This window comes from Amphiprion ocellaris, chromosome 9 (assembly GCF_022539595.1).
Source record: "Amphiprion ocellaris isolate individual 3 ecotype Okinawa chromosome 9, ASM2253959v1, whole genome shotgun sequence".
In the NCBI taxonomy this organism is placed as follows: Eukaryota; Metazoa; Chordata; class Actinopteri; family Pomacentridae; genus Amphiprion; species Amphiprion ocellaris.
This window is the reverse complement of record NC_072774.1, coordinates 31695342-31707197: the sequence shown is the minus strand read 5'-3', so window position 1 is coordinate 31707197 and position 11856 is coordinate 31695342. Positions and strand designations below refer to the sequence as shown.

The following is an 11856-nucleotide window of genomic DNA, read 5'->3' as shown; positions in this document are numbered from 1 at the left end:
CTATGGTAACAGAATGACCTCTGCAGCAGTTATGTGACACGTGGTTCAAACGGGTCCCCGGTTTAGGCCACAGAGTGATTCTCCTGTCAGACATGAACTATCTGTGCTCTCCTTCACCGCGCACCTTTCCACTGACATCACATCATACTACCATCCTGCCGGACGGCCGTCCAATCAGCGGCCAGATGGAGGCCCAGTGCCGCTGCGACTGTCCAATCAGCGCATAGCGTGAGCTCTGCTCACCGGCACGTCGCTCCTGATTGGTTCGCTGAGCTGCGGGGGAGGCGGGATGTAAAACCTGCGAATGTGAAGTTGTCCGTGTTTCTTATTAACATAAAATATTCAGCAGCATCGTTCAGAGCGTCTGAGAACAAATGAACGCGAGTTTCAAAGATCACCGCTGATAGAGGGCAGATTGACTGGTTTTAAGAGAAACTTCAGAAACAATATCAAAAAAACTATTATTATTATTATTATTATTATTATTATTATTATTATTAATAATTGTAATTTATTTCATTTGGATTTTTTTTTTTTGGCGGCCTCAAGAAAATTCGTTTATTACTCTCAATTTCACCATTAGTTTGCCTTTTGTAAAATCCACAAAGATGTGGACTTTCCTGGGAATAGCGAGCTTCACCTACCTTTACAAAAAGTCCGACACAGTCGTGAGTTTGGCTCAGAGAGAGCTGCTGACTGCTGCAGCATTATTACTGAGTGTCGGGCTGCTGCTCTCATATATCAGGTATTTCCACTGGCAGAAGCTCCGCGTCTCTCAGGTGCTTAATTTGCTGCTGAGCTTTTTGTCTTTTTTACCTGTTATCAACCACTTAATCCCTCAAACTGCAACACAGAGGAGCGAGACAGCAGAGAACAACAGTAAGAAGGTAAGACGCTTCATATGGACTCCTGTAAGCTTAATTATAAGAACAAAGGAAGACACAGGCAGATAAAAGAGCCCAGATAGGATTAGTTTTCCATTCAGTTCCACTCATTTATTATACATTTTACTTTTAAAACTTTCTTTTCATGTATACAGCCTTGAGGAAGGCCTGAAAGCTTTATTTAAACCTTCACGATTATTTCTGTATTAAAGGACTGCTGCAGAATCATTATTTGAGGACTTGATGGAGTATAAAAATGTATATGTTCAGTGTGATAAGCCTTTCTGCTTCTTTGTTTCCAGAGAACAAGGAGAAGAGTGGGAAGAGAGTCCTCACATAGCGCCTCAGCCTGCAGCTCCAGATGCCCGGAGCCAGATGTGGTGATAGTTGGGGCTGGGGTCCTGGGCTCAGCCATGGCAGCTGTCCTGGCCCGGGACGGGAGGAAGGTGGCGGTGGTGGAGAGGGACCTGAAGGAGCCAGACAGGATAGTGGGGGAGCTGCTGCAGCCTGGAGGGTACAGAGCACTCAGAGACCTGGGGCTGGAAGGTCAGTGAATGCAAACTGTTAGGGAGCTCTGCAGAATAATTCAGATTCTCCTGCACAGACACTCAGTTTAGACAGAAAAAGTTCCTGTTTTGTGTTTTGCTTGTGCTTCTGTCACTGGTTCGAAGTGGGCAGGACTGAGCTGGAAAAGGTGATGGCACCTTCCACCAATCAGAGTTCAGCAACATCTGACTCACAATCTGGTGACAGTATTTTGGCCGTTTGCTAATGGTGCCTGTGCTGTCAGTCAAATCCCTGAACCTGTAACTCTGACTGCAGTCTATTGAGCCATGAATAATGAATGTTTTAGAGAAACACACATTTCACGGGACTTCTGTTTATCCCCAGGCACATGTTGTACCTTTTGATCAATATACAGAGAAGTGACTGAATGAGTGGAGAAAAAGGTGCACTACGTTCATTCATCCTCAGGTGATTCTGATTTTGTATCAAGATAGCAAGAGGAGAACATCTTTACAGGAGGATTCAGTGTTGGGGCACAGATGGCAGGAGCTTCAGCAACAGACAGTCTGTCAACAGTTACACAGTGGGATGTTATAGAAAGATTGCAGTGCAGAAACCCTTCATTACAAAGATAAATACACATTTGGGGGTTAAGCTGTGCAAAACCCACAGAGATTTGGAAAATACAGATGTGTTCAGATGAGTCATCCTTCACCATATTGTAGCCTAGTGGTCAGGCACATGTGTGGTGACACAACCAGCTCTGCTGTAGGGGGATCAGGTGTCTCTGTTGTTGCCAAGGTGCATTGAAGTTGTTCTGGCCAATGAAAACACTTCATGTTGGTTTTTTCTTTCATTTGTGACACATATTTAGTTACAATACAGAAATTCAGTATGTGTTGATGTCATCAAATTTCACATCCAAAATGATTCTAATCTGGAAGAAGCTGCTTTTATTTTGAAATCATCCATCGTAAATAAGTGGTTGGGTTATTTCACTGTGTATAACTGTTAGTATAAAAAAATATAAAGTATGATTTTTGAAATGTATCCTCTAATATAATAATAATCTTTCTTTTATTTAATGATTTATATTACAGAATTACATGCTGATTTATGCAGAATTTATCCAAACAATAGCCTCACTTAAATAACATCCATGCATTAATAAGGACTTAACCAGGCTCCATAAATCTGTGTTTTTGAAGTCTAATATATAATTTATTCCATCTTATATAACTCCCAAACATTTTAAAGCTAAACCTATCTGTAACACACTTTGTGGTAGACCTTGATAGGATTTGCAGAAAATACATTCTACCTGTTCTTTCAAAGTGTTGTGGAAGTTTAGCTAGGAGGACTTTTGGATGTTTGGGAGAGTCATGTGGAAGACGGATCCTTTGGAAAAGTTGGACATGACCAGAAAATATTAGTGAGGTCGACAATTTCTCAAACACCTGTCTCATTCAGTTTCTCATTTCTTATATATCATAGGAAATAATATAAAAGGAATGGGAGAGTGAACTAATTTCTTATATTTTAATAATAAACATACACATGCAAATGCATAAATACAGATGAAAATATAGCCTTTATTTAATCTCTAAACGCTAGCATGTTGGTGTGCCAGTCAGTTCAAAGTTATGCTGTGAAGCCAAGCACTGTTTAAACTGATCAAAGGAGATAACATTATTTAAAATATTAGTTAAGATTGTAAAGTTTCCAAACATACCAAATATAAAGGGCAAAAGTGTGTGGTAATGTGTACAAAATGACTCCCTGCATCAGCCCGTCGTCTTTGTTCCATCTCGTTATCAGACTGAATAAATAATAAATGTGCTGTGTTAACGTAGCCCGTTGCTGTGTGTTGGGCCTCAGGTTCAGTCGAGGGTCTGGACGCCCATCTGGTTAACGGCTACGTGATCCACGACATGGAGAGCGGCTCAGAGGTGGAGGTTCCCTACCCCCAGGAGGAGACAAGCATCCAGTGTGGACGGGCTTTCCATCACGGCCGATTCATCACAGGCCTGAGGAAAACCGCTCTGGCTGAACCAAAGTGAGCAGAATGGGGGACAAAAAAAACACTTTATTTGCCAAATGTCTAACAGAGCAACATGGTTTCTCACAGAAAATGAGAATTATATGGAAAAGAGGGTTTGTTTAGAGTCTGCTCTTCTGTCCTACAAAGCCAAAGTACATGATTAGTTTGAATTAAAAAAAACAAGGTTCACCTAGTGTCAGTTTCAGTCATTTAACTATAATGTACTTAAGATTCATCAGCACACTGAGGCCTATAAACAGAAGAGATGTAACGTCCTCATTACGCCACTATATGTCAAATAGACATAAACTTGGTTCATTGGTGCATGTGGAGTTGATGTTCTGTTAAATTGCGCCCTCCAGTGTCACATTCGTAGAAGGCACGGTGACCAGTCTGCAGGAAGAGGATGGCTGCGTAACTGGAGTGCAATACAGGGATAAAGAAACTGGAGACGTCAAGGTGAGAGGAGGAACTCTGTAGTACAGACACAACCTTCAGACTCCTCCCTCTGATTCCTTCTAATTGAATGAAATACTGTGTTTACCTGAGTGGCTGTGATGACTGTTGTCCTGCAGGAGATCCATGCAGCTCTGACTGTGGTGGCTGACGGCTGTTTCTCCAAATTCAGGAAGAGTCTGGGCTCTGGGAAAGCTCGTGTCTCCTCTCACTTTGTGGGATGTCTCATGAAGGTAGGAGGATCAGCAGCACAAGGTTGGATGGAAGTTGTTCATGTGCTAAAACAATTAATCCACTGTTCTGGTAACTGATTAATCCAATGAGTGATTTCTTTTTTTTTTTTTTTTTTTGGTAAATTTCAAACATTATCTGGTTTCATCTTTTTCATTGTGAAAATGTAGCTCAGAGAGAGAAAGCTAAAAAAAAATGTACATTTTCAGACAGTTTTTTAGGGAAACGCAAATAATTTGGAGATGGATTTTGGGAAACATTTCCTAGACTAAACAAGAGAAAACAATCAGCCGATTACTCAGTAGTAAAAATAGTCATTATCTGCAGCCATAGATGGTTCAGTTTTCAACTGGTTTAGGTTATATAAATTTGTGGTTGCTACTATGTGCCATTTACAGGTTAAAATCCATTAAAATTGTTATATGGACAAATGTTTGCAAACCTTACGAATTTTGAAGTCTCAAAAATATTAAGTACATATACCCTCCAGTTATATTATATAGAAGGTATATAAAGTAACTTGTGTCTAATAAGTTTTTTTCTCATAAAAAAGTTCAATTACTTGGTTAAAAAATGTTACAATGGCATCTACACTACCGTTCAAAAGTTTGGGGTCACTTAGAAATGTCCTTATTTTTGAAAGAAAGCATTTTTTTTTAAATGAAGATAACATTAAATGAATGATAAATCCAGTGTAGACGTTGTTAATGTGGTAAATGACTATTCTAGCTGGAAACGACTGATTTTTAATGGAATATCTCCATAGGGGTACAGAGGAACATTTCCAGCAACCATCACTCCTGTGTTCTAATGCTACATTGTGTTAGCTAATGGTGTTGAAAGGCTCATTGATGATTAGAAAACCCTTGTGCAGTTATGTAGCACATGGATAAAAGTGGGAGTTTTCATGGAAAACATGAAATTGTCTGGGTGACCCCAAACTTTTGAACAGTAGTGTATATCTTGTCCCTTTCAGAAAAATTGAGAATTTATGAATATGCAAATGTCTTTCAGTTTAAAAGTTGGATAAGATACAAGACATACTCAGTGTCAAACTTTGAACATCCATCATTTTGCACAGTGAAACCCAAACATCTAAGAAAGGTCAACAGTAACTAATAGACATGTATTAATAGACTGTCTACTATCTAATCTGTACACTGATCTGGAACCTGCTGTGGTGCTCTTTTGCCTAGGACTGTCCCCAGTTTAAAGCCAACCATGCTGAGCTGGTGCTGGCCGACCCCAGCCCGGTGCTCATCTACCAGATCTCCTCCTCACACACCAGAGTGCTGGTGGACATCAGGGGGGAGATGCCTCGCAACCTGCCAGAGTACATGGCCGAGAAAATATACCCACAGCTGCCAGGTAAATGTGGGACCAGACACTTTATTTTGAAAGAGCCTCTTAAAGGTTGTATTCTTGTGTAATAATGTTCCTTGATGAAAGTCGACCTTCGGCCTGAGGAGGAACATCTGTAGTGTGACAAATCAACGTCATTTAAAGATCAGAATCATGAAGCAAAGATGCCAGAAGTGCCAGCAGGCGTGAAGACACCCAGACTGCTGCTGCTGCTGGTGTGTGCACCTCCAGAGAAGCTGCAGTTGAAGATTTGACATTCATGGTGCGCTCTGCTATTCAGCTGAAATATCAAAGCCATAGTATCAAAGCAACAGCTCCAACAACCTTGACAGAGGTCCAGCTGGAAATGCTGGAGTCAGTCACACCGATACATTGATAAATGTACATTCACACACCAAAAGAAAAGGCTTTTTCTTGTGCCTGCGCCCAGCGTGCACCTTTGGGTTTTCATCCACAGAGCCGGCTGAGTGATCGACCCCCTGCCCTTGTCTGTCTTTCTTTCCATCAGAGCATTTAAAGGAACCTTTCATGGTGGCGCTGCAGAACGATCGACTCAGGTCCATGCCTGCCAGCTTCCTCCCTCCCTCCCCTGTCAACAAGCCAGGTACTGAAGTGTTACTGACTGATTTCTGGTTGGAGGTGGCTGAAGGGAATCTGTTGAACTGATTCTGCCTTGTGTGCAGTACGATGTACGTCGTGGATAGTTGGGCCTGATGTTGGTCATTACTGTGTAATGGAATTAATTAAAGAGCATAAATAGTTGTACCCTAATTTGCAAATAGTCAGTGTTTTAAGTTAAATTACAAATTATTAGTGAATGCATGCTCTTTACAAGATCTTCTTAAAATGTAATAGTACTTTCTTTTATGGATACATCACAAAATAAATGTTTTTGATTTACCAATTCTGACATTTAATGAAATATTGCAACATTTTGGGAAATATTGTTTCTTGCAGGGAGTTACATGTGAACATTTATACAGTTCTGTATGGTAAAGATAAGGCTACAGCCAGCTGCTGGCTAACTTAGATTAGCACAAAGAGTAAAAAAGGAAGCAACAGCTAGCTGGAGCTCTGTTCAAAGGTATTTCATCAATTAAATCCTACAGAACCCAAAGTGTAACAATGCACTTACTTAGGGCTGAGCTTTACAGGAGCCAGGATCAGTGTTTTCCTGATTTTTTTATCTAGCATGCTACGCTAAGTTATGAAACTGCAACCCATTAGCTTAGCATAGCTTAAAGACGGAAAACAAGGGGACACAGATAGCCTGGTTTGTCAAAAAGTTAAAAAAAAAAAAAAAAAAAAAAACAACTTCCAAAACTCATGTCAACTTACCTCAAATGTAACACCATTGTTAGCCATTGTTAGCAATACCAGCTGATAAAAATATATTATGCGCTGTTTTCTGCATAGAATCAATGCAGCAACATGTCCCCAGACAGAGGCTGGAAAATACTGAATGAACAACTGTTTTAATGAGACACAAATAAGACAAAAGTGCTAATAATCAATATATTACTACAGCCTCCATTACTGTTGATAAGCAGCAATCTTGGACTTTGAGGATGGGGTGGTTGATATTCTTCAGACTTTGAGTGAAAATTCTGATTTCCTGTTGAAATTTCCACGTGGAAACTTATAAATTCTGACTTTCCAGTTCAAATAGGACACACCATCTCTGTCACTGTGAGGTTGCCTGGGAAACCGTAGAAAATCCGGGAAGTTACTGCATCTTGGCCTGAAAGTCGACCTCATGACCAAACGTAACGCTGCAGCATGTTGTCTTTACAATTGCATTTTTAAGGATTAAACAAACAATATATAACGTGAATTTGTGAGCTTAAAGCTGTAGTAGACAGAAATCTGGAAAAGAATTTGAAAAAATATACAGCCTTCCATTAGAGGAGCGCTTCATTCATGCAAAGATAACTAAGCTTAAAAAATTAGCATTAATTTGTGGCTTCACCCTGGATCTAAATCCCATTATCCTCCATGAAAGCCCTTTATCTAACACATTACAGCACCACATCTTACTGTCACTCTGGACAGTTGTTGCTGTTTATACTAGCTTATCTGCTCTGGCTGAAAAAAACCTGTGCTTGGCTAAAATCTTCCGCCACACAATAGATTTTCTAAAGCCTGAAAATGGAGCCAGGAGGAGTCTAGTTTCCACTCAGACCACTTGATTTACAAAATACGAAAAGGCTAATATAATACTGCTGCCTGATGATGCAAAAAAAAATACCGCCTACCCCAGCTTTAAGAGGTGAATGTGAGCTACCAGGCTGCAGTATATAACTTAATATTTGAAGGCCAGTCATGAGAGGTACAGATCATCTCAAATAACTCATGGGGAGAAGGTAAATACGCTTTTTGTAAAGCGATGATGTACTTCGACACTCCCAGAATGTTTTTACTGTCAAAATAAGAGCACAGAAAAATGCTCTCAGTAATCTTCTGGCTGTCGTCCTGCTCAGTTTGTTTGGCGGATGACAGTAAACGCTGAGGATAAATGAAGAGCAAATGGCAATCCAGGAAACAAACAGCAGTCTTTTGTTTGCAGGTGTGCTTCTCCTGGGCGATGCTTACAACATGAGGCATCCTCTGACAGGAGGAGGGATGAGTGTCGCTCTTAACGACGTTCGCATCTGGAGGAGTCTGCTCGACAACATCCCAGATCTGTACGATGAGGGGGCCATGCTGAAGGTGAACTAACCCACCCTTAACTTATTCAGCGCTTTCCTCCAGACATTTGCTTGTTGGGATTAGGACACCTCTGACTGCATACAGATGGTCATTGAAAAATTGTCCAACCTATGAAATAAGAAATAAGGCCAGTATACAGTCTGTGCCTGCAGTGGAGGCTCCATTGATTTTTCTGGTTGTGTATGAATGCAAGCTGAAGCTATATTTAGAGTCTCTACTGCATCACATTGTCCTTTTATTTCTTCTGCTGTGGGTGAGACTGCAGACCAGTGTGCAATATTACACTCTGCTTTTTTTCCCTTCTTCTTCCCAATAGGCAAAGAAAAAATTCCATTGGGAACGCAAGTCATCACATTCCTTTGTGGTGAATGTGTTGGCCCAGGCCCTGTATGAGCTGTTTGCAGCCACCGACAGTGAGTCTCTGCACTGAACGCCACATGAAACACAGGAGATGACACATGTTTAGGATTTGGAAAAAAGTCAAATTATGCAATTGTTTCTAATTTGCATTCTCATCATGTCCATGTTTTGTGTTCACCAGATTCTCTTCATGAGCTAAGAAGGGCCTGCTTCCAGTACTTTAAGCTCGGAGGGGAATGCATCGCTGGACCTATTGGACTCCTCTCAGTGTGAGCATTAAATAGTGTCCTCCAAAATAGATATTTACATAAGTGGCACAATGGAAATAAGAATTGTATTAGTTGAATAGTTTTTACATTCTGGGAAATACACCTGTTACACCACTCTAATACCTGTAGGCCTTATGTGAAGATACATCCAGTAGCTTGCTGACTTAGCTTAGCATTAAGAAAACTTGTTCCTGTCCAGAATCCTCGATCAGCACATCTCAATCTCAAATATTGTTTCTCTCCCGCTGTCAACCCACAACAATTCTTAAAGGAAGTTCATGTGCCGTAAAATGTAACCGCTGCAAAATCAAGATTTTGTACCAGTAACTTATATCCATCCATTATCTACACACTGCTTATCTTCATTAGAGTCGTAGGGGGCTGGAGTCTATCCCAGCTGACTTAGAGTGAAGACAGGGGACACCTGGACAGGTCACCAGTCTATCACAAGACTACACATAGAGACAAACAATCACACTCACATTCACACCTACAGACAATTTAGAATCATCAGTTAACCTCAGCATATTTTTGGACTGTGGGAGGAAGCTGGAGAACCTGGAGAAAACCCACACATGCACAGGGAGAACATGCAAACTCCATGCAGAAAGATCCTGGGAAGGCAGGGACGCGAACTGGGGATCTTCTAGCTGCAAGGCAAAAGTGCTAACCACCAAGACACTGTGCACGCTGTAGGTGTGTGCAGCCCACAGTGCAGCCCAGTAACTTATATTGTATGCTAGTTAGTTTTAGAGGTGCCATCAATCTGACTCTGCTCCCTTCACACAGAGCCTTTTTAGTGGTTAGCCACTGCTTCCACTCTTCATGCTAAGCTAGAATTAGCATAAAGGTGAAACAAATATATACTTTTATTCTTACTCTGTACAAAAACTAAGCAGTAAAAATGATAAGCGTTGTATTACGGTGGCATTAAGTGCTAAACTATGTTTTGTTTGAAAGCAATGAGGGCTAGCACTTTCCACCTGTTTCCAGTCTTTATGCTAAGCTAACTGTTGACTTTGTATTTAGCATTTTGATGTGAGGGTGGCACTGATTTTCTCATCTCGCTCACAGCCATGAAAGCAAACTTCCAAAATGTCAAACTATATTTTTGCAAAATAGCAAATGACAAACATTTGAATTCTTTTTCAGGTTGACGCCCAAACCCATGACCCTTATTGGACACTTCTTCGCTGTGGCGATGTACGCAGTCTACGTCAACTTCAAGTCTGAGTCCTGGAGCACCAAACCTCGAGCTTTGTTTAAGAGTGGAGCCATCCTGTACCGAGCCTGCACAGTCATGTTTCCACTCATCTACTCTGAACTCAAGTACCTGGTCTACTGAAGAACACAGCGATGAACATAAACACCAAACCATGTGAGGTCTTAACAGATTTAAAACAGGAAAAAACTGGCCTTCTTGCTGTGAAAAGAAACTTTCAACCAGCATTTTGGGGATTTTCTACAGTATGACCCTGCCTTATCCGACTGTCGGACTTAATGCCTTCTTTCTGTTTGGACTTGTTTTCCTACAATGCCTTGGTATCAGCCTGTTTGTCTTCTGTCTGCTAGAGGACTGCAGTATACATTTGCTTATTAGCTTAGGAATTATTCCTGCCAAACAGAATTGCCATGTGAAGCATGGCAGCTGAGCTTCATCCAAGTGATTTCGAGATAAAGCTACTTTTCTGCTCTATATTGTCATGTTGAGCTAATGTGGACTGTATTTAATGTGATGATGCTTCTGTACTAATTTTCTCATCTAATTATAAATCTAAAGCACTGATGTTGGGATACTGCAGACAGCATTCTGTCTCGATTGTCTTTACATTGTATTTCAAGCAAAAATACTTCTGTTCCAGTGCATTTTAGCCTTTTTTGCTGAGCAAAAAGTCTGCATTACTTTATTTGATTAAGTCAAACACCTCTTGTCCACTAATTATTATTCATGTTCTTTTCAAGATCGTTGCTCTTCACGATGCTGTGATAAGAAACTTTTTGTAACACATTTCTACTCTCTGTGTGAAACAAGCTGACCGAGCAGCTAAATGTGTCAAGACTATAATCCCAAAACCTGAGGATGAACCCTACTATTTTAGTCCGAGTGGATGTCAGTAAGGACCTGACGCAGCATGAATGCCTCGGGGGACGTTTGGCTTTGATGGGGACCTGACACAGTAGGAACAATCAAGACCAAGTCATTGGATAAAGCTCAGGTGTTTTTTTTTGTTGTTTTTTTTTGTTTTTTTTGACAAACTCCTGACGTGTTCAATCTCCACAGATTCCTGCTGTGTTCGCCTGTGTGTGCCTGCTAGGCTCAATGAGCTGTTTAAATAAACCACGACAAGATTCATGTGTCAATTCATTCAGTTTTACAGCAACTCATCTTTAGATAACTTTTGTATAACAACATGGCAACTTTCAGGGATTGAAGAAGTATCTAGAGCAAGCCTCTATTTAAGTAAAAGTACCAATACAGCAGTTTGAAAACACTTCATTACAAGTAAGTAAAGGCACCCAAGCATTAGCAAGATATAGTGAAGATATTAATGTATCAATATTCATCACGGTCATGACATCATTAGATTACTGATAGTGAGGAATCAGTGTGTCAGCAGCATGTTACTGTTGGAGATGCTGCAGATGGAGCTGGTTTGAACTACTTTAAATATAAATCCGACAGGTCATCAGATGAGTAACGGGAGAAGAAAGATGATAAAACAACTTGATAAGTTGAACATTTACTGAAAAGAAATGTGACAAGTTTATTTTTCTGAAAGGGGCTACAGGGGCTGTTTAGCACTGTTGACTCACAGCTAGAAGTTCTCCGGTTCACGTCCCGGCCTTCTTGGGATCTTTCTGCATGGAGTTTGCATGTTCTCTCTGTGCATGCATGAGTTCTCTCCAGGTACTCCGACTTCCTACAGTCCAAGAATGTGCTGAAGTAAAAAAAAATAAAAAATTTTTTTCCTTTACTATAGTACAGAGTGGAGAGTGAGATGGGAAATGTGAGGAGAAGAGTGTGGGAAAGACATGC

The 11856-nt window shown here is 40.7% G+C and overlaps 1 protein-coding gene across 1 annotated transcript; it reads left to right on the top strand.

Moving 5' to 3' along the window:
• Nucleotides 1–322: 322 nt before the first annotated feature.
• sqlea (squalene epoxidase a) lies at nucleotides 323–11168 on the top strand. The gene is made up of 11 exons (XM_023261747.3): nucleotides 323–887; nucleotides 1187–1430; nucleotides 3270–3447; nucleotides 3795–3891; nucleotides 4008–4121; nucleotides 5316–5487; nucleotides 5990–6085; nucleotides 8048–8190; nucleotides 8507–8603; nucleotides 8732–8819; nucleotides 9972–11168. Exons 1-11 carry the CDS (start codon nucleotides 609–611, stop codon nucleotides 10162–10164), a joined length of 1701 nt encoding a protein of 566 aa, XP_023117515.2. The 5' UTR covers nucleotides 323–608; the 3' UTR covers nucleotides 10165–11168.
• Nucleotides 11169–11856: the final 688 nt, after the last annotated feature.

Excerpts from the sequence above, each read along its gene's own strand:
- sqlea (XM_023261747.3), top strand. The coding sequence starts at position 609 with ATGTGGACTTTCCTGGGAATAGCGAGCTTCACCTACCTTTACAAAAAG. Across the intron at positions 4,122-5,315 it reads TTGTGGGATGTCTCATGAAG|GACTGTCCCCAGTTTAAAGC; the intron begins GTAGGAGGATCA and ends TCTTTTGCCTAG. Across the intron at positions 8,820-9,971 it reads CCTATTGGACTCCTCTCAGT|GTTGACGCCCAAACCCATGA; the intron begins GTGAGCATTAAA and ends ATTCTTTTTCAG.